This window comes from Caretta caretta, chromosome 1, assembly GCF_965140235.1.
Source record: "Caretta caretta isolate rCarCar2 chromosome 1, rCarCar1.hap1, whole genome shotgun sequence".
In the NCBI taxonomy this organism is placed as follows: domain Eukaryota; kingdom Metazoa; phylum Chordata; order Testudines; family Cheloniidae; genus Caretta; species Caretta caretta.
This window is the reverse complement of record NC_134206.1, coordinates 42,991,105-43,013,937: the sequence shown is the minus strand read 5'-3', so window position 1 is coordinate 43,013,937 and position 22,833 is coordinate 42,991,105. Positions and strand designations below refer to the sequence as shown.

Below are 22,833 nucleotides of genomic sequence, written 5' to 3'. Positions count from 1 at the left end.
TTGGGGGTGTGTGAGTCTGTGGGGATGGGGAGGGGTTTGCTGTGGTGTGTGGGTGTGTGGAAGGGGGAGGATCTTGTGGTGTGAAGTGTGCGTGTCTCTTCGGCCCGGGGAGAGGAGCCGTTTGTCTCACGCCAGGGCAGTTCCCTGTCCCCGGTAGCCTGGTTCCCTTGACAGCGGCCGGTGGTTGGGGTGACAGCCGCCTCCCCGGCACAGATCTCTGTGTTGGCCCATCCCCGCTGGGGGCCGCCCGTGCTCAGTCCCGCCCCCCGGCCATGTGTGGAGCCGCGGCGCCGCGTGGGGGACAGGGCCCGGCGGGTGCCGCCGCTAACGGTTCTTTGTGTCCGCGGCCGCTAGGCGCGAGCGCGGCGGGTTCGAGCTGCCACTGAGCTGCGGACGCGCCCCGGCGCTTCCTGGCAGAGTGACCGCGGCTGCGGGGGGATGTGAGTGCGGGGCAGGGCGGTGGGTCTGGGGGACGGGGTCCGGAGTGGGAGGCGGCTCCGCGAGCGGGGCCCTCCGGCCGGGTTCCACTTCGGCGACTCCTCCCCGCCCGAGCGCGGCGGCTGTTGCCCCTGCTGGCGCAGCCCCTCAGCTGCAGGGAGCGCTCAGGATCCCCGGAGCCTTCGCCACCCGCATCACCCCGCCTGCTCCTCCAAGGCCAGCGCGTCCGCTCCCGCTCAGAGCTTCCTCCTCTCTCCCGAGAAGCGGCGTCTTTGCCTGCAAGGGCCCCGGCCTGTCGGTGCCTCCCTGCGGCTCAGCGCTTGCAGGGGAAGCCCAGGCTGATGCTGCCTGGCTGAAGAGGTGGAGGATGTAGGGTGGCTAGATAGCAAGTGTGAAAAACCAGGACACTTTTATTGGGGGGGGGGTATAGTTGTGTGTATAAGACAAAGCCCCTAATATGGAGGCGGGCCTCATAATAGTGGGTTGGCTGTGTGGTCAACCTAGCGGCATCCTGGGCCGTCTCCCGCCCTCCTCCAGCTGGGCATGGTGAGCTGGTGACAGCCGCAGCTCTTTTCTGTCACTTCCCAGCCTGAGATCCTCTGCTTGTGTTCCGCAGGTTGGCCAGGGTGACCGTGCTCCATGACTGCCTGGGCTGCAAGACATTCGAGGTGCCTCCTTCTGCGACTGTCAGACACATAAAGGCATTAATTCATTCAGAAACTGGGTTTCCTGTCGCTGAGCAGGAGTTGTGGCACATTGGGAGAGAGGTGAGTGTCCTTCTTGGACGTATGCCTGGCTGCCAGGCTGATATCCCTTTACAGGTTGCCTTGGAAGCATCCCTGCTTTCCCTGATGAAGACAATGCAGAACTGAAATGTTTAAAGCATTAAATATAATATGTGCATGCATGACGTAGCCTATCACAAGGAAAGCATTAAGATAGTTGGTTGATAATTATTTATATTAGAGGAGCATCTGGAGCAGGGTGGATTTGATTTAAATCACTCATCAGAAAGACTCGATTTAATCATGGATTTCTACATAAAAGTGCTTTCTTGTTGGTGGTTATAACCTTAATACATATTTTTCACAACTCAGAGATAGATGTAGGTTTCAGTTTTAGAAGGTACACACTATACATTTTTAAACAGTGATTTATTTTGAAAACTTTTCAGATTAATTTTACAGCTATATCAGAAAATGAATGATTGTTTGGTTATTTCATTTACCAAAGGTAATTGAAGCAGATATTTATGAAGTCATTGGGAGTTGAGCTATCTCCAATTCAACAGGTTAATCATTAATATTTGGAAGATTTTCTTGCCATGCTGTATTGGGAGGAGAACATCACCAGACAGACATGTAAATTGTTTTATTTAACTAAAACAACAACATTATGTATTCTGGATTTTTTTCTTCAACAGCAAACATATAATATTTTAACAAAACAAGCATATGAATTTTTGAATTTAAACATTCAAGTTTTTTAAAATCAGGTTTGTTTTTGTTAAAATTGTTTTTAACTAAATGAAGGACATAAATCCACACTGTGTAGAGGTCAAGCACAGGAGTTTATTACGTACAGCACTGACGGAGTGTCACCTCACTTATTAGGCTCAGAAACACTGTCAATGAATTGATTACAATGGAATATATGGATTTTCCATGAGCGGGGAAAGTGACAGGGTAGGCAGTCCCACACCCCCGGATAGCTCTAGTTGCAAGACATGATAGCACAGTAGCCAATGGTCAAAAGGTTACATAATGTCTCTGCCCATGGTCTCAATGTTACCAAATTAACATTTAGCATTTAATTAATACTTTAATAAGTGTATTAGTTGTGACAAAGTTCCTGCTCTACCTTGGTGGGTCTTGCGCTTATTGGCGGATTTGCTCGCCTTGGAGCTTCACAGCAGCCCTCAGCTTGGCCGTTTTTCTGAATTTACAGTCCAAGTCTACTCCTCCTGTGTCTGACCAGGAATTGGGAGGATTTGGGGGGAACCCGGGCCCGCCCTTTACTCCGGGTTCCAGCCCAGGGCCCTGTGGAATGCAGCTGTCTAGAGTGCCTCCTGGAACAACTGTGCGACAGCTACAACTCCCTGGGCTACTTCCCCATGGCCTCCTCCCAACACCTTCTTTATCCTCACCATAGGACCTTCCTCCTGGTGTCTGATAATGCTTGTACACCTCAGTCCTCCAGCAGTCCGCGTTCTCATTCTCAGCTCCTAGTGCCTCTTGCTCTCAGCTCCTCACACGCACACCACAAACTGAAGTGAGCTCCTTTTTAAAACCCAGGTGCCCTGATTACCTTGCCTTAATTGATTCTAGCAGCTTCTTGATTGGCTGCAGGTGTTCTAATTAGCCTGTCTTAATTGTCTTCAGAAGGTTCCTGATTGTTCTGAAACCTTCCCTGTTACCTTACCCAGGGAAAAGGGATCTACTTAACCTGGGGCTAATATATCTGCCTTCTATTACCCTCCTATAGCCATCTGGCCCGACCCTTTCACATAGTATAGAATATATGTTGGATTTAATTTGGGGTCCATAGGAATGAAGTAGCTCCTTTGATTGTCCAACAGATACATATCTAGGGGTAAAAGCAAAGAAACAGTGAAAGTATATGGCAATAAAGATTGCCTTTCAAGTTGCTTATTTGTCTTTTAAGGCAGGCATTGGTTCCTGGGAAAGGGAGATGGGAGGAGGCCATATCTTATATTGACCTGTTCCAACCTTTTAATAAATTCAAGGTTGGATATGTGGGAAGAACATCTCCCTACAGAAGAAACTAGCACAACAGAAACAGGGCTTCTTTGTTCTATTTGCAACTTTGAATAAGACACAATTATTGCCCCCAACATCTGGCGTTTTGCTGACCAAGCATATCGTAGCAAAAGCAAGGTTATCTTTGGTTATTCTGCTTTCTTTTATCTATTTCTAGGCCTCTGACCTCTTGACCAAACTCTGGACTTTGGGCCTGTACACAAATCCATATACCAGGTTATTACATCAGCAATGGATTTTAACCCTTCACTAAAATAGATAAATGAAATATTAAAAAAACCCTCAAAATTAAATCCAGTATGTCAGCCAGGTCAACATGAGAAACTTAAAATATTGGCTTCTGCAGCTAACTCAGTCGTCTTCATCTTCATTTTCCTGTTTGTTCATAATCTGGAAAAGAAAAACAAGCGTTCCTGCTTTTTCAGTTCCCAAATGATTTCTCAATTTGGAATGAATTAGTCAAAGGAAGAAAATACTCTTTCTACACGGACAAAAGAAGCTATTGCTGTTAAAAGTGACATTATCACTTCAACAGTCTCTGAATCCAAGTGCTTAAGTGACTTCCACCAGTTCACTGGTGTGACTTTCTTTAAAACATCATCAGCAAACATATATTTCTTGAATGGTTCACCTTTTGCTCTGAAGTTTATTATAGTTGGCATTATGGAGGGATGATTGCTGGATGTCCATGTCACAGCCAGCTCATCTTCTTCAGCAGTTAAGGTTTGACCTTGGTACCGAGTATTGAGAATATTAGCGACAAAATGAGCTGGAGATAATGCTTGTCCCATTCTTTTTTTTAATGCTTGTAATTTAACTTTGTCATTGCATATTTCTCTTTTTAAGATCTCACTTAGTTCCTTCCAAATTTCAACAGCTTCAGCAATAAAACAGCTATTTCCCTGCATTTTGTTCAAGGCTACAGAAATAGGCTTCAGGGTACTCAGCATATGTTCAACATTTCTCTTAAGCCCAATGTTGAGAACTTTGGCTGTGACAGTGCCATCTATTTTTTCATGATCTTGTTCACAAACTGTCATCAGATTAGGCCAGTTCTTGATATAGTGCTCAAAACGGTCCACTACTGAGTTCCATTGCATGTCTTCTCGGAGAGTTAGCTTGGTTCCTCCCACTTTTTTCAGAGCAGCTGCTTCAAAGTGGTTGTTATGGAAGTACTTTGCAATTTCAAAAATATTAGCCTTTATTTGTGGAACACTGAAGTCTTTGACTAGGAAGTGCATCAAATGAGCACTGCAACCGTATGTTATTAGCTTGGGGACTCTCTTCGCTCTCTTCTAAATAACTTCTTCTCATATTGGATACATTTGCAGCATTGTCTGTGACCAAGCTGCGTACTAGACATTTGAATTTTTTTTCACAGTTTGTTATAGGTTTTACTGCTACTTCTTCTAAGGATTCTGCTGAGTGTGCATTTCCTGATGTATCAATTGTTTCTGTAAGGAAGACATTCCCTTCTTCTGTTGTCACACAAGTACATACAACAGGATCATTGTGGACATTGCTCCACCCATCAAGATTCAGGTTAACAATTTTACCCTCTAGACCTTTTGCACACTGCTCAATTTCTCTGTCATACACTTTATCCAGCAGTTTGCCTGCAACATCTTCTCTGTTGTGTGGACTGTATCTTGGTCTTAAAGACTGAACCATGTTAATGAAATGTGGATTCTCAATCTTACGGAAATGAGAGTTTGTTGTGTAAACAAACCAGGCAATTTTCCCATCAATTACCTCTTTTTGTAATCTTCTGGTTCTTATGGTTGTTTCTAGATGATGGAGATCTTTTTTTCTTTTTGCTACAGGTGATATAATGTGGCTATAATTGGCAGATATATATTGGCAGAAACTATAGAAAATGATTGTGATCTTGAAGGTGGATAGTCTTCAGAATCCTGTATGCTGAGGGATGGGTTCTCCTAAACAAAATAAGTCAATGCAGTTATTTAATTATTATTACCATACTGCTCATTTACTCATTGCATTCATTAAACAGACACAATGAGGAGTCCTTGTGGCACCTTAGAGACTAACAGATTTATTTGGGTATAAGCTTTCGTGGGCTAGAACCCACTTCATCGGATGCACAGAGTGAAAACACAGGAGCAGGTATAAATACATGAAAGGATGGGGGGTTGCTTTACCAAGTGTGAGGTCAGTCTAATGAGTTAAATCAATTAGCAGCAGGATACCAAGGGAGGAAAAATAACTTTTGAAGTGGTAAGAGAGTGGCCCATTACAGACAGTTGACAAGAAGGTGTGAGTAACAGTAGGGAGAAATTAGTATTGGGGAAATTAAGTTTAGGTTTTGTAATGACCCAACCACTCCCAATTCTCCCTGCTGAACATCACCACGCTCCTCACCGCACTCCCCACTTTTAATAATGCCAGTTTGTTTGACTTTATAATACTCTATCATTATGTTTTAATGACATATTTATGTATTGTATATTTAATTGTCTGTTCAGTGCTCCAAGTGTCCTGCGTCAGAGGTACTTCATCTGTAAAATTTTTATCATTATTTCTCTGTGGAAAGGATTTAGTCACTTCAGTGTTGTTATAAGAATTCTCATATGGAAGGAAGGAATCACTGACTATTCACCAACTTTTATTTTCTCGTATGGTCACAGGCAGGGTGGATAAAAATCAATTATTTAAAAGAAATAAATAAAAAAAATTGGATTTTTTGTATTTAAATAGGATTTTTTTGATAAAATGCTTTTTGAGGAAAAAACCTATCTATCGATAGTTTTAATTAAGATACCTTATAGTTCAAAGATATCTCATCATGGAATAGGGATTATAAATTCTAATTCTATACTATGAGACAATATATTAATGTAATGTTTAAGAAAAGTTTTGTAAATGAGTTCTAATAGTTCATGGATTAGGAACCCAATCTTATGGGGTTCCACAGGCTTCTGTATAGATTATTTAGATTAATCTTTCTATCTAACCAATGGGACTCAGTGCTCAGCCTAGAAGATACCATCAGAGATGCTTAGTTTTGCAGTTCTCAAACTGTGGATTTGTGTCTCCAGAGGTAACGTGCTTGTTAACAGCAAAAATGTTTTTAAATAAATTATTATATAGAGGTGAGAAATAACAGACCTCAACTCTATTGTCCCTCTGCAAATTTGTGCACACAGAGTCAATCCCTTACCTCTCTCTAAAAGTTTAAAGTTTCAAAAAGTTCAATGAATAGAAGATTGTTGGGGGTGGAATAGATCTGGACAAGGAGAAGAAGTCTGGAGATAAATGTGAGAAGCGAGGGACATGTGCTTGTTTTGTTAAAATATTGTATGTTTGCTGTTGAAGAAAAAAATCCAGAATACTTAACATTATTGTTTAAGTTAAATAAAACAATTTAAATGTCTATTTGGTGACATTCGCCTCCTAATACAGCATGGCAAAAAAATCCTCCAAATATTAATGATTAACCTGTTGAATTTGAGATGATTCACCTCCCAATGACTTCATAAATATCTGCTGCAGTTACCTTTGGTAAATGAAATAACCAAACAATCATTCATTTTCTGATATAGCTGTAAAATTAATCTGAAAAGTTTTCAAACTAAATCACTGTTTAAAAATGTATAGTGTGTACCTTCTAAAACTGAAACCTACATCTATCTCTGAGTTGTGAAGAATATGTGCTAAGGTTATAACCACCAATAAGAATGCACTTTATGTAGAAATCCATGATTAAACTGAGTCTTTCTGACGAGTGATTTAAATCATAATTTAAATCAATTTGATTTTAATCAAATCCACCCTGGTCACGGGTTTCTTGATTTTACTCTCCTCAGCCCTCCGTTTCCATTTTGTGGTATCTTACCAGCCGGAAAGAGGTGTGTTAGCATATCACCCTCTGAAATGCAACAGGAAGCCAAGAGTATGAGCAACACTTTTTTTGGTTGGCATTGCTACTGAACTGTTTCTTTTGGTTGGAAATACTTAGTCACTAAAGAGTCTTGAATAGTTAGTCTGATATTTTTGGTTTTATATTTAAGAATACAACTAGAGGTCTTTTCTTCTCTATCGTGGCAATTATAAACGTTATTTTCAACCTTTTCAACTCTAGTTGCTTAGGGCCAGATTCTCCCACTGTTTCATACACTGAGTAGGTAGAATGATCTGCTGTAAAACGTTTTCCACCTTTAAAAATAAAATGAAGTTTGCTTTATTTATAGATGACAGATCAAGTTAAAATAATCTTGAGTGTCAGTTGTCATGGTGACAGGGCTAATTGCGCCTGTGACCCCTTTTCTGGCCTCTCTGAGTGCATCCCCCTTTCAGTATGAGGCCTTGTGCTTCTGTCTCCCTGTAGTAGAATCATGCAATTCTCCCACTCTTAGATTAGATCCCAGGCTGTGTATCAACTGTGTTCCCACAATAGCTCTGACTGGGTTTGAGTACCTACTCTTCTTCTCTTCAGGAGCTTGTGGCCAGCAGTGACCCCAAACAGCCTTCTTAAAATGAAGTATTGTTTAAACTTAACAGTAAAAATAAAGCATAACATAAGATGTTATTAAAACAATAAAAGGTCTACACTTGTCTATCTTATTTATAGTTATAGGTAGGCCTGTCTTATCCCAGACACCCCAAACTCTGGAATCTGGGTTCACCTTAGCTCAACCTTCTCTGTCGCCTTAAGGAAGTGTGTCCCTTTAAATCTAGTCAGAGTCTTAGTTTTCTCTTCCCACAGGTGTTTTTTTTTTAAAAGCCCAGTTTGGTTAGAGCCAGATCATCAAATGCTTTTGTATTGGCCTAAAAGTGTTTGCAAGGAAGTGTGTATCAGGATCCACCCCTTCCACGTTCTGAATGCATTTCCTGACAAATGTGCTATTGAATTAACTCAGTGTATGGGTACAGTAAACAACACAAAAGCCCAGTCAAGAAACAGTATTCCTAATTTATTGCAGTTAGCTTCCAATCAATCACAACTTTCATCACAAAAATAAGTCCGATCATCTAAATGCTCATGTACATGAGTCAATTTATGCACATGAGTGGTCTCCTTTAACTCAATGGAACTGTTGTGTGCAAAGCTACTCATATTCGTAAGTGTCACAGAGTAGCTGGTCCCAAAAGATAAATTAAGCCCAGCTCCCCTGTGGCACTTCTCTGTACCTTTTCCATTTTTAATGTATCTTTTTGAGATGGAGTGACCAGAATTGCACACAGTATTAAAGCTGTGGGAATAACATTGATTTATATAATGGCATTATGGTATTTACTGTCTTATTATCTATCCATTTCCTAATGGTTCCTAACATTGTATTAAGGTTTCTTTTGACTCCCTCTGCACACTGAGTGGGTGTATTTAGGGAACTATCCACAGTGACTCCAAGATCTCTTCCTTGTGTGGTAATCGCTAATTTAAATGCCCATCATTTTGTACATATAGTTGGAACTATGCTTTCCATGTGGATTACATTGCCTTTATCAGCGTTGAATTTCATCTGCCATTTTGTTGCCCAGTCACTCAGATTTGTGAGATCCCTTTCTAACTCTTTGTTGTCTGCTTTGAACTTAACTATCTTGAATAATTTTGTATCCTCTGTAAACTTTGCCACCTAACTGTTTACAGTTTTTTTCGAGATGATTTATGAATATATTGAACAGCACTGGTCCCAGTACAGATCCTTAGGGGATACCACAATTTGCCTGTCTCCATTCTGAAATCTGGGCATTTATTCCTACCCTTTGTTTCCTGTCTTTTAACCGGTTACTGATCCATGAGAGGACCTTCCCTCTTATAACATGACTGCTTACTTTGCTTATGAGCCTCTGGTGAGGAACCTTGTCAATAGTTTTCTGAAGGTTCAGGTACACTATCTCCACTGGATTACCCTTGTTCACATATTTGTTGAGTCCCCCAGAGAATTCTAATATATGGTTGAGGCATTATTTCCCTTTACAAATGCTGTGTTGACTCTTCCCAAACAAATTGTATTCATCAACATATCTGATAATTCTGTTCTTTACATTAGTTTCTACCAATTTGCCCAATACTGAAGTTAGCCTTACCATCATGTACTTGCCAGGGTTGCCTCTGGAGCTTTTGGAAAAAAAAATTGGCATCACATTAGCTATCCTCCAGTCATCTGGTACAGAAGTTAATTTAAGTGATAGGTTACATACAGTTAGTATTTCTGCAGTTTTATATCTGAGTTCCTTCAGAACTCTTGGATGAATACCATCTGGTTCTGGTGATTTATTACTGTTTAATGTATCAGTTTGTTCCAAAATTTTTTCTATTGACCCTTCAATCTGGGACAGTTCCTCAGATTTGTCACCTAAAAAGAATGGCTCAGGTGTGGGAATCTCCCTCACATCCTCTGCAGTGAAGACCAGTGCAAAGAATTCATTTAGCTTCTTTGCATTGGCCTTGTCTTCCTTGAGCGCTCATTTAGCCCCTTCATCATCCAGTGGCTCCACTGATTATTTGTCAGGCTTCATGCTTCTGATATACTTAAAACAATTTCTGCTATTAGTGTATGAGTCTTTTGCTAGTTGCTCTTCAAATCCTTTTTGACCTGCCTAATTATTTTTGACCTGCCAGAGTTTATGCTCTTTTCTGTTTTCTTCAGTAGGATTTGACTTCCAGTTTTTAAAGGATGCCTTTTTGCTTTTCTCACTCTGTAGGTTAGCCATGGGGGCACTTTTTAGTTCTCTTACTGTTGTTTTTAATTTGGGGCATACATTTAATTTGAGCCTCTATTATGGTGTTTTTAAAAAGTTTCCACGTAGCTTGCAGACATTTCACTCTTGTGACTGTTCCTTTTCATTTCCATTTAACTAGCTTCTGCATTTTGATGTCCTTCCCCTTTCTGAAGTTAAGTGCTATAGTGGTGGGCTTCTTTGGTATTTTTCCTTCACACAGAGATGTTAAATTTAATTATATTATGGTGGCTATTACCGAGGGTTTCAGCTCTATTCACCTGTTGGACCAGATCCTGTGCTTCACTTAGGACTAAATCAAGAATTGTTTCTGTCCTTGTGGGTTCCAGGTCTAGCTGCTGCAAGAAGCAGTCATTAATGGAGTCTAGAAACTTTATTTCTGCATTCTGTCCTAAGGTGACATGTACCCAATCAATATGAGGATAGTTGAAATCCCCTATTATTGGGTTTTTATGGTTTCGTAGCCTCACTAATCTCCCTGAGCATTTTACAGTCACCATCACCATCTTGGTCAGGTAGTCGGTAATATATTTCCACTGCTATCCTCTTATTATTCAAGCATGGAATTTCTCTCCATAGAGATTCTACGGTACCGTTTGATACATTTAAGATTATTTATTATTTATTATTTGACTCTATGTTTTCTTTCACAGATAGTGGCACTCCCTCACCAGTATGACCTATTCCTGGTGCCCTGCACAGCTGCGTGCTGCTCCAGCCCCTGCTCCAGCTCTTCCCCAGACCCCCGCCCCTGCTCCACCTCCCATCCCCCCGCCTCTTCCCCTGGGCCCCCGCCCCAGACCCCCTCCCAGCACTAACCGGTGGCATGGCTGAGGCCAGGTCGCTGCACTCCCGCTGCCGGTGAGTGCAGGCCCAGCCCCGCCCCCACTCCCCTTTGCTCTGCAGCCAGGGTGGGCCTGCACTCACCAGCAGTGGGAGTGCAGCGACCCGGCTTCAGACATGCCACCGTTGAGTGCTGGGGGGTGGTTCCCCCCTGCCCTGCAAGCCAGCCCTGCCCGGCCCGCCCCCCAATTCCCCTCCCTGCGGAGGCTTGCCCCGGGGGATTGCTAGGGATGGCCCTGGCAGGAAGGGAGCAGAGTTGACTTAATTGGGAAGCTGCCAGGAGAAGGAGTGCCAGAAACGTCTGGGGAGGGGTGGCCCTTAAGCCTGCCAGAGGTGACGTGTCTGTGGGGGCATGCGGGGTCAAGTGCCCCCCCCTGCGATTGGCCTGCCAAGGCAGGGAGGGAGAGGGGCTCTGTCCTCCTGTTGCACCTGCCCTCCAGCATGCTTGGTCCCTGTCCCTGGCAGCTGGGCACTGTCCCCAGGTCCGTCTGCTGGGGACAAGGGCCGAACGACCTGGAGCCCCCTCTCTCCCCGAGCACATTTCCAGCTCCCTCAGCCCCTGTCTCTGGCAGCTGGGCTCAGGTGGGGGCACCACCAGGCTCTCTCATGCAGCTGCTGATGCATAGAGCAGCAACCCTGAGTGGCTGGCTTGAGCCATGTGGGAAGCAGCTCCGTCCCACTCTCTGCCCGGGGCCCAGCTGCCTGGGAGAGTGGCTGAACGTGCCGCGGAGGGCGGGGAGGATGGCACAGTGGGAGAAGAAGAGAGCCTCCCCTCCCCTGCCCCACCCTCGCAGGTAACGTGGGGAGGGGAGAGGAGCCCCCAGCTGAGTGCAGGGCGGGGGGGTTGTTGGGATGAAGAAACATGTGGGACGTTCATGTGTCCTCCCCTTTAGATTGTGCCCCCCCAGTATGTGGAAGCATGAATCGTCTATGCCTCAGGCTAAGGAAGGAGTTAAAAGACTGTTTTTCTGTTTGCTAACATCTGTAAAGAAAATAAAACTTGCAAAAAACTGGGAGTGGCAGTGGATGCTTTGGAGCTGGGAGAAGGCTGCTGCTGACAATAAGTGTTTGAAAGATTGCGGGCATAAACTTTAACTATTGTAAAGGCACACTTTACAGGGATAGCATCTACTTAAGTATAACACTTCTGCCATTGATTTTTTTTATCTGCTATTGTTACAAGTAGCACTTAAAATTGCTGTGATTGAAAAGGATTAAAAAAAAGTTGAATTTTTTGTTTGCTTTGTGCATTTGACCATACTTTGTGTATAGTCAGCTTCACTATAAAAGCTTAACTGTAGTCAGTTTCCCCTGATTATGGGTTTTTCACAGCACAAACAAGGAGAGGAAAAACATTTATAATGAGGAAAATATTATTTGAAGTGGCAAACATTGGCATACCAAATGTAATCAAGTAATGATCACAGGTCACTTGGGGCAATCACTTCTATCCAGCCAAGTGATTAATTCATCTTTATCTGTTGCAGTAAGATCCAAAGTAGTTACTTTATGAACTTCACTATAAACTGAAGCTAGTTCTGGCTAATTATTTGAAATTGACTAGATTTCAAGTTGGCAGTGGCTATTTAAAATTCTCTCTGTTAAATCATCTTGATTATTCCAGGCTCACTGAAGATATCTTAGAGTGTAACATCACAAATAACAGAAGTCTCACTGTAACCTATAATTTTATTTTTGGTATCTATACTATAAGTACTGGTATCTTCTCAGAGTATAACCTATTGTATGGATGCATAATGGGGAATTCTGTCATTTTTGAGTCAATCCCTGCCAAATGTAATCACAATCTATCTGAAGTATAGCTATTAAGGATTTGATAGACAACTAGGCCCTGATCCTGCACAACACTGCATATGAGTGCAGAGGTCTGCATGGGCAAAACAGGGCCCAAGTGATCACATTTTCCAGTTGTTTTATTGCAATATACTTTTGTTGCTGTATATCCTCTCTTACAGAGTATTACAGTTTCATTCATTGTTCCATTGTGATATTGCTAGTTTTAGATCCAAGTTGAGAGTACATCACCCATATATATTTAGGCTTAGCAGATTTTTTTTCTTTTTTTAAAATAATTTTTACAGATAACATTGATGTTTATTTTTAAGCATTTTTGCTTTATATCTGTTTACATTTTCACAGTTGCACCAAATTATGGCTTTTAAGCATTTTTTTATTCGTAGCAATTTAAATTTTCACAGTGGGAGGACATTTTGGGGTAGGGTTTCAAACAATAATTATTTAATGATAGTAGACATTGAGATTCAAACAGTTAGAACTTCATAACTCTTAAAATACAAAGTATCAACATCACGTCTAACTAAATATCCCTATATCATACTTTTTAAGTTTTCAAGCAGCGTTTTTCTTACTTTACTTACTTGTAAATCTCCATTTTTATTGATGGAAATATTTTTCCATCAGTTCATGTGTGTATGGTGAAATCAACAATTACCAACACTTACCAATAAAAATCTAATCCTCCCAACCCTATATATATACTCCTTTGAGGGTATATATGCTATGTGCGTCTAATATATGCATATAGTTTATGTATACAGGTCTTTGTGACCTGTTCCTTAAAATGATAGTTATTTTCTTTTATTGACTGTTATTTTTTGTGTCCAGTAGGGCCCCAATGTGCCACTTTCCAAACAAAAAAAGGCACATTTGCAATCAGAATGATTTATTAAGCATCTGGGGCTATAAAACCCTTTACAGGAGTTTTTGCATTTCCTAGGATTACATGTTCATAGTCATTTACTAATCTAGCTACTGACATCATGAATTCATCTGTGGAATGCTGGTTAGACCACCAGGCAAAAGATATCATCTAAGATTTATATTCTTTGCATTCTGAGAGTTAGACCTGTTGCAAATTACTAAGACAAATGCAAATAATCAAAACAGGAGACCTTCGTGTGGCTAGGGGAGGAAAAAAAACATTTGGAATCTAATTCTGCCCCTACATAAATGGGTATAGCTCCCATTGCTGTCAAATGAAGTTGCATTCATGTAACTGAGGGCAGAATTTTGTCCTGTATGTAACAGAAAAAAATTGCACTCTCATGTCATGCACAGTTGAAGATATCAGAATGATGTATTTAGAGACTAAATATTGAAGCAGTGTGTTGAGACTTGGTCTCTAAATTTTAATATCTAAAAAGTACTTAACATTCTCAAGATGTCTGGAGAAAAGCCATTGCAAAGTAGTGCTATTGGATAATGTACATCAAGATCTTCCATTTTTTTTTCTGTTTCAGTTATCTGATTGTACTAAGTTTGGGGACTGTCTGAATTCTGAAAATCATATTTTCTTAAACCTTCAGTCAAAAGGCCTGAAAGGAGGAGGTAAGATAAACAGTTGTCTGTTTACTTATATGTTGGGAGATTGTGAAAAGTTTTGATTAATGCCCTGGCACAGTTCTGAGTAATGGGTGCTTTTCCTTACACGAGTAGTGGTGCTTTCTCTTTACTTGTACATCACAGCAATATACTCTTACTTTCTCACTACTGGGATTGTACCTAAGGAGAACCTGCAATTCAGTAGAGTGGATCATTTGGAATAAAAGAGAGGAGAGTGTCTCTTTTTAGAGAAACCATCACATCCACATGCATAGCAACTGTACCAGGAGTGGGAATTTACCTTCATTTGGGAGGGTTTGTTTTGTTTTTCCTTTTCTTTTTCTTTTGTACTGGTGATCCCTGGCTGTTTCAGTCAGTATTTCCATTCCTGTGACAGGAGAATGGGGATAGGATTTGTCTCTCTTGGGGTGCGAGACTTGTGGAGAGGTGCTGGGGTCTTTTAAGTGTGGAAGTGAATGGCTTCTGAAGGTAAGAGTTCCTTGGTGAAGGATGTGATTTGTTATTGAAAAGGAGGAGAGGTCGGTGTGGCGTTGTGGGATTTATTTGTTAATTGGTGGTTCCATCCCTGTGGCAGAAGGATGAGGATTGACTTGATGTCCTGATGAGTGTGAGGATAGTAAGAAATTGCCTGTTGGTTTTGGTGAGGTTTTTTCACCTCTTCCTCTACTTACTTGTGTCCCAGTGCTCCCAGAAGGCATGTGGAAATTGCTCATTTCTTCCCTCCTGTTGTGTGTGTGTATATGAGGTCATCAGGAGATTTTGTGAGGATGTGTGGCCTTTCAGTATGCTAATGACACTCTGTTCTATTCTTTCTCTGAACAACTTTGACAGTGCTATTGATTGTCTGACCTAGAGTTTTAGGGAGCTGTGGGACATAGATGAGAGCTAGCTGGCAGAAACTTAATCCAAATAAAACTGATGCTGGGGGAAGTAGCCAGAATGTATAATAAGAATAATTTCTCTGTCCTTGACTGAAGATATGTTCAATCTGGTGGTAGCACTGGATCTTCAGCTATTGTTAGATGATCATATAGCAGCAGTGTCTAGAAATAATTTTTGTCATCTGCATGTGGCCATAAGATTGCCACATGCTACTGTGATCCATACCTTTATCATCTCAAGACTGGATTGTTGTATTGTTCTGTATATGGAGCTACATTTTCAGTCAATCTAGAAATTTAAGGTGTTGCAGAATGCAGTGACCTGCCTGGCACTTCTTAGTGACAACTCTGTTATATAAGATACACTGGCTGCCTGTGGCTTTCTGCATTGAATTTAAGGGGAATTTAACTTGACTTCAGTGGACTGGGACCTTTCTACTCGGGAGATGCTCTATTTCTTTCTGTCTTCCTGCAGCAGTGCTGCAGTTGCAATCAGCAGAGGTACTTGAGCTGGATCCTCTCAATTTAAGAGAGAGGGGGCTGGTGATACAGAGTTCTCTATGAAGGGCCCCCAGCTTTGGAATGAACTCCACCCCTTGATTTGAAATAGCCTTGGTAGATTGATCCTCAGATCATGTTGCAAGGTTCATCTAATGACACAGGCTGATGTAGAGGTGAGTTTTTAATGGGGTTAGCTGAGCAAGGAGATGGGGAGTTTGTTGTTTGTAATCTTTGGCAAAGGTGCCGACCTAAACCTCGGATAGGTTCCCCTTCTTTCTGATATATGAATCAAAATAATATTATGCACAAACTGTTAAAAGAACGTTATTAAGGTTGCAATGTCAAACACAAAAAATTAGGATATGTCAGAATTAAAGTTGTCAATGTAACCTTAATTTGCTCCCTTGTGCAAACGTATTATGATACAGTCTTTAATTACATGATTATGCACTTTTTTCAAAAGGACCTGTGCCTTACTCAGAGCACATGATGGATGGTGCTCACTGAAAGAGTAGATATTCAATATTTTTTTTTCCTCGTTGTTGATAAATGTCTGTCCCCATGGCTTTTTTACTGCACACTATTCAGACCCTGCTCTGAAGACAGAATTATTAATTTCCTCATGGGCTTTTCTGTGGTGCTTGTCACTGTAATATTTGGGAGAATCACAAATATTAATGAATTTATTTTTACAATATCCCTTGAGGTGTGGTGGTAATATTATCCCCATTTTACAGATGGGAACTGAGGCAAGAGAGATTAAGGTAAAAATATCCACTAATTTAGTTTCCAGTTTGAGACATATAGGGCTTGATTTTTCTTCTTTGAGTGATGGTCTCTATTGTATTTTACTGTATTCCATGCGCATAGACTCAGAGAATTTGAAAGTAGCATCCCTTGGTCTGCGCATGCGCCCTGGCCTGCCTTGTGCTTCCATCCGAGGTGATAAAGGCCGGGGAGGACAGACCACATCTTCAGTTCCTTCTATCCGCTGCATGGTCTGGATCCGAACTCTTTGTCCTCATCTCTTATGCACATCTGAAAAAAGATAGTTGTACGTAGTTTTAATGAGTTTTATAGTAATTTATTAGTTTTATTTTTCTTTTTTAGTTTTAATAGTTAATAATTTCAACTTGTTTTTATATAGATTTGTGGTTTTCACTGTTCACACCCCCCTTCCCGTACCCAGGTGTAGGTGCCGGGTTGTGCCCAGGGCTCCAGGTTTCAAACTCTGTGTTTCCTACCCATCATTCTTCTCGTGATGACCACCAATACTGACTCTGCTCCCTGGGAGAAGCTCACATCGTGACAATGTGCAGTATTTGCCAATCCTTCCCCAGCCGCACCTGAGAAGGCTGGGCACTTCGCCTTCAGAAGCAGCTCATGGAGCTCGCCATGAGACCACACTTGGACCCAGGCCAGGGAACCCTCCTCTACATTTGCCTGATTCAGCGAGGATCATGCCTCCCACTACTACATCTGACTCTAGTCCAGTGGAACCACCCCTGCAAACGCCATGGGAGGGACTAGTCAGGAGGTGAAGAAGCACTACTAAGTCTTCCTCCAATCCAAAAAGATGGATGTTCCTTGCAGCAGCTCTGCCCAAGGGGACAGAGTATGTTCTATGTCCCACAGGCATGCAAAAAAGACCCATAAACAATGTGATCCTGCGGTTCCAGGCACCAATCTGTCAGTACTGCCATCTCTGGCACCCCACAAGACACAAGACCCTCCTGCACCAGGAAAGATCCCAGCGCTAGAACCAATGACTGGGAAAGAGAGAGTGCTTCTCACACCAGGGAGACCTGGAACCACACTCCAGGAGGTCTTTGCCTTTCCAGATCCGGAATCACCCCCTCCATCAGGTCCCATCACTTCTAGAGAGATTATATCACCACCAAGGGATATGCCTCCAATACCGGGTCCCTCACCCTTTGCACTAATGTTCTACACTCTTCCACTGGCTCCAACAGTACCGTCATTAGAATCGGAATCCTCCTCCTCTTCTCATGAGTCAGAACTGGGAGAAGAACCACCCTTATCATACCATTCTTATGCACGATCGCGGAGGCCACCATGTGCATAGGAACACCTACTGCCTCAGTCACCATAGAGTCACTGGTACCCCATGCTGTGGGGACCCCCACAATCTCTGTCGTATCCAGCCTACTGGCCATATTGGGGACCCTGGACATAATACCCCACTCAGAACCTGCCTGATCTGCAAGGGAACCATCACATTCCTCCCCCTTGAGGGATCCTTCCAGCAGGCATACAGATCTGATGGTGGAGGAAAACCTTTTTAGTCTGATCCTAGCAATTCCACTGGAACTAGCAAGGTTTCCTTCCTCCTTTCCAGACAAGGCAGTGGCTACATCATCCCCTTCCCCACCGGATGACTTCAAGCAATTCCAGGAGCTGTTAGGGAGAGTCATGGGGAACTCCAGATTCCTTTAGAGGAGATCCAAGACTCACAGCACAAGTTTCTGGGTAGCCTTCACATCTTGGGACTGGCAAGAATAGCATTGCCAATTAATGGAGACATACTGGAGCCTGCCACGACTGTATGGCGCACCCCTGCCCCATGCACGGTTACCCCCAAAGGAGCGGGGAAGTACTATTATGTTCTGACCAAAGGCTCTGAATTTCTCTTCTCCCACCCACCTCCAAATTGCCTGGTAGTCCAGGCTGCTGCAGAAAGATTCAAACAACAACACCCTTGAGCTATGCCATCCAATAAGGAAGGGAAGTGTCTAGATCTTCCAGGACGTAAAGTATTCTCATCTTCTAGCCTGCAATCCAGGATCACAAATTATCAGGCATTGTTAGCTAACTATGATATGGCCTGAATTACAGTAAATTTGAGGAGTTTGCTGATAGCCTTTTCACAACAAGATCATGCTTGTTTGCAGGCATTTGCTGATGAAGGGAAGCTCATGGCCAGAACTACCTTCCAGTCTGCAGTAGATGCAGCAGATACCTCCTCCAGGGCCATGGCTACAGTGATAGTCATGCACAGAGTCATGGCTCCATTCTTTTGGTTTTCCTAGGGAGGCCCAGAACACCATTGAGAGGGAGCTCCTGTTCAACGAATCCCATCTTTTTAACCAGAAAACAGATGAATCACTACACACACTAAAGGACTCCAGGGCTACTTTTCGCTTGTTGGGCATCTACACTGCGCCCTGAAACAAAAATTCCACCGCCACTCATCCACCCAACGCTACAGGTCTTTTCAGTTCTATCCTCGGAGACTTTATGAGCCGTCAAGGAAACATAAAAAGAAGCACAGGTCTCACCTTCCAGTGGAGATCAATCCCCAATCTTTGGCACCTCAGTCGTTTCATCCACATACTTTAGTTTTGTCTGGTCACGCTGGAAGCGATAATTCCATCTTTAGAGAAGGGCATGTGCTTTACGGCTCTTGATATGAAGGACACTTAATTTCACATCAATATTCATCCTGCCCACAGACATTTTCTCAGATTTACAGTGATCACCCACTATTTTCAATACAGCGTGCTCCCCTTTGGGATAGCTGCCACTCCGAGAATCTTCACCAAAGTATTTGCAGAAGTAGCAGCCCACATCAGTTGTTATGGCCTCTTCATGTTTCCATATCTCAACAATTGACTCCTAGCTGCCAGATCCAGGCAAGTTTGTGGATGATACCAAGCTGGGAGGGGTTGCAAGTGCTTTGGAGGATAGGATTAAAATACAAAATGATCTGGACAAACTGGAGAAATGGTCTGAAGTAATTCAATAAGGACAAATGCAAAGTACTCCATTTAGGAAGGAAAAATCAGTTGCACACATACAAAACAGGAAATGACTGCCTAGGAGAGAGTATTGCGGAAAGTGATCTGGGGGTCATAGTGGACCACAAGCTAAATATGAGTCAACAGCGTAACGCTGTTGCTAAAAAAGCAAACATCATTCTGGGATGTATTAGCAGGAGTGTTGTAAGCAAGACATGAGAAATAATTCTTCCCTCTGTGCTGATTAGGCCTCAGCTGGGGTATTGTGTCCAGTTTTGGGCGCCACATTTCAGGAAGGATGTGGACAAATTGGAGAGAGTCCAGAGAAGAGCAACAAAAATGAGTAAAGGTCTAGAAAACATGAACTATGAGGGAAGATTGAAAAAATTGGGTTTGTTTAGTCTGGAAAAGAGAAGACTGAGGGGGGACATAACAGTTTTCAAGTACGTAAAAGGTTGTTACAAGGAGGATGGAGAAAAATTGTTTTTCTTAACCTCTGGTGATAGGACAAGAAGCAATGGGCTTAAATTGCAGCAAAGGCAGTGAGGAAAAACTTCCTAACTGTCAGGGTGGTTAATCACTGGAATAAATTGCCTAGGGGTGTTGTGGAATCTTCATCATTGGAGATTTTTAAGAGCAGGTTAGACAAACACCTGTCAGGAATGGTCTAGATAATACTTAGTCCTGCCATGAGTGCAGGGAACTGGACTAGATGACCTCTCAAGGTCCATTCCAGTCCTATGATTCTAAGAAGCCCACACATCAACCTGTGTGTTACCCAGCCTCCTTCCTTCCCTTGGAGTCAGTGTCAATGTTGAGAAATCAATCCTTGACCCCACGCAATCTCTGGACTTCACTGGAGCTACCATGAACTAGGTCTCAGCGCAAGCTTACTTGCCTATGGACTGATTCCAGACACTGAACAGCATCGTAACTCACATTGTGAGCAATCCTTATGTACTGGCCAGGACTTGCCTGTCTCTCCTTGGTCACGTGGCTTTGTGTACCTACGCGGCCCCCTTTGTGTGATTCCATCTCTGCTGCCTTCAGACACGGCTCCAGTCCTTTTGCTCACGAAACCATCACTCCATGGACTTCATGCTGACAGTCCCCGCCAAGGTACTGTCATTCCTCCAGTGGTGGACAGACCCACATCATATATGCCCTTTCTTCGGTCCTCCCCAGACAAGACGATCATCAGTGATGCATCCATGGTAGGCTGTGGAGCCCACATGGATGACCACATGACAAAGGGAATATGGACTCCTCAAGAATCCAGGATGCACATAAATATCCTGGAACTCCAAGCTGTAAAAAAGGCATGCCAATCTTTTCTTTTGGTCATTCGCTCCCATCTTGCTCACATCATGTCAGACACCACCACCACCGTTTTCTATATCAACAAATGGGGGAAACGAGATCGGCCACTCTATGTGCAGAGGCGGTAAATCTCTGGAATTGGTGCATCAATCACCAGATCCTTTTGTCTGCAGCCTATATTCCTGGAACAAATAATGTACTTGTGGACTCACTTAGTGATTAACCAGGAGTGGGAACTTCATGATTCAGTAGTACATGACATCTTCACCTGATTAGAGACCCTGAGCAGAGGCCTATTCGCTTCACAGATGAACAGCAAATGCACTGCATTTTGCTTCAGGGAAGTCCTTGGCCACCGCTCTCAGATCAACCGTCTCCTACTCTCCTGGTCAGTCAAATTCACCTACACCTTCCCTCCACTACTGCTACTCAGGGGCGGCGAGTTGTATGGGCCCGTGGTCCCGGGCTTCAGCAAATTCAGGGCCCAGGGGGCCCGGCTCCACCAATGTTCGGGGCCGGGACTCTCCCCTGGCTCTGCCTGCCAGCCCCACGCCTCCCCCAAGCTGCCCCAGCTGCTACCCCCGCGTGCCCCCTCCCCCGAGTGTCCCCCGGCCCTGCCTGCCACCGCCACGCCTCTCCCATAGCATCCCTGCCTGCCCTGTTCAGTGGGCGGCTGCTGCATGCAGCTCCACGCTGCGCTCCCTCGCTGGCTACAAGGGAGCGGTGCCGGGGGCAAGCTTAGGCAGCTTCTGCACCGGAGGAGGCGCATAGCAGCCCCTGCCCCCTGGCAGGCGACTCTGGGTTGACTTTAGGAGGCTTATCCTGGCTGGACCACCTAAGCAGCAGCGTGAGGGACCTTGGGGAGTGTCGTGCTGTGGGGGCCAGGGGGGACCTCCTGCTCCCCTCCCCCAGAGCTTGCTGCTGCCGGCGGGGACAGGGCTGGGGGGAGTCCTCCTCTCTGGCCCTCCGCCCCAGTCCCGGGGCAGCCTGCCTGCTGCACTCCAAAGTCCTGATCCCCGGCCCAGCCCTGCATCCCCTCCTGCAGCCCAACCCTCTGTCCCAGCCCTGAGCCCACATCCAGCACCCAAACCCCTTCCTGCACCCCAACCCCCATCCTAGCCCAGAGCCTGCACCCAGCACCCAAACTCCCTCCCAGAGTCTGCACCCCTCTCACACCCAAACTCTCTCCCAGAGCCTGCACCCAAACTTCCTCCCAGAGCCTTAGGCAGGGGATGGGTGGGGGACAAGACTTGGACCCATTCTGGGCACCACCAAAAATTATACAAACCTGCAGCCCTGCTGCTACTGCCTCGAGTGCAGCAAAAGATCCAATGAGGCAAAGTGACAGTCATTCTGATTGCCCCCTACTGGCCTAGACAATTCTGATTTCCCAGTCTCGTCCGCATGTCATCCTGCCCATCAATTCCCATCCTCAACTTCCTCTATCTGTTGACCCAGTACAATGGCGAGATCAGGCATCCCAATCCACATGCACTCCACTTCAGGGCATGGTATTTGGATCGGCATCTGCTTTAGGACGGACATACTCTTTGGCTGTGCAAGACATTCTCTCCAGCAGGAGGAAGGACTCCACTATGCAATGTTACTGAGTCAAGTAGAGATGTTTCTCATCTTGGGTTTAGCAACAAGAAGTTTTACCAGAATTGGGGGGATCCTCCTCATCCTGGACTACGTTTTGTCATTTAAATCATCAGGTCTCGCCCTCAGTTCTTTGAGAGTCAATCTGGCAGCAATTAGTGTCTTCCACGTTACTCCTGAGGGCATTCTGCACCAAAGTATTAAAAATTCTGCATAATTCTGCAAATTTTACTTGTCAAATAAATGTGGAGGCTCCAGCATGGCATTGGGGAGTACAGGTCACTGGCAGCATAGAGGTGGAAGATCACTGTGCAGTTCCCACCACAGGATATGGACTCAGTGGTGAGGCTGCACCCAGCCCTGACACAGCACAAGGACTGGGCCTGCCCCAGAAACACCCCAGGGCCCTGCCCCTCCGCGCCCGGTGCATCAGGCAGGCAGGCTCAGCAAGGCAGAATCCAAGTATGGAGGGGCTTAGTGTGTGGGGATCCGGGTGTGGGTTGAGAGGGTTCTGTGTGGAGCAATCTGGGTGCAGGTGGCTCAATGGGATATCCAGGTGGCGGGGGGATCTGGATGCACAGGGTTTTGTGGGGGGGTTCTGGGTGTAACGATAATGGGACTCTG

At 44.1% G+C, this 22,833-nt stretch overlaps 1 protein-coding gene across 6 annotated transcripts in view; it reads left to right on the top strand.

Moving 5' to 3' along the window:
• The window catches only part of SACS (sacsin molecular chaperone), a 264,410-nt gene that overhangs the window by 176,279 nt on the left and 65,298 nt on the right, over positions 1-22,833 (top strand). For 5 of the 6 annotated variants that reach the window (XM_075127377.1, XM_075127383.1, XM_048845726.2 and 2 more), the window contains 2 exons: positions 1,055-1,205; positions 14,048-14,135. In XM_075127377.1, the coding sequence (XP_074983478.1) occupies positions 1,055-1,205; positions 14,048-14,135 (239 nt within the window). Of the gene's footprint in view, positions 1-104; positions 441-1,054; positions 1,206-14,047; positions 14,136-22,833 lie in introns of those variants that run through there. The other variant, XM_075127404.1, reaches the window with a different exon arrangement.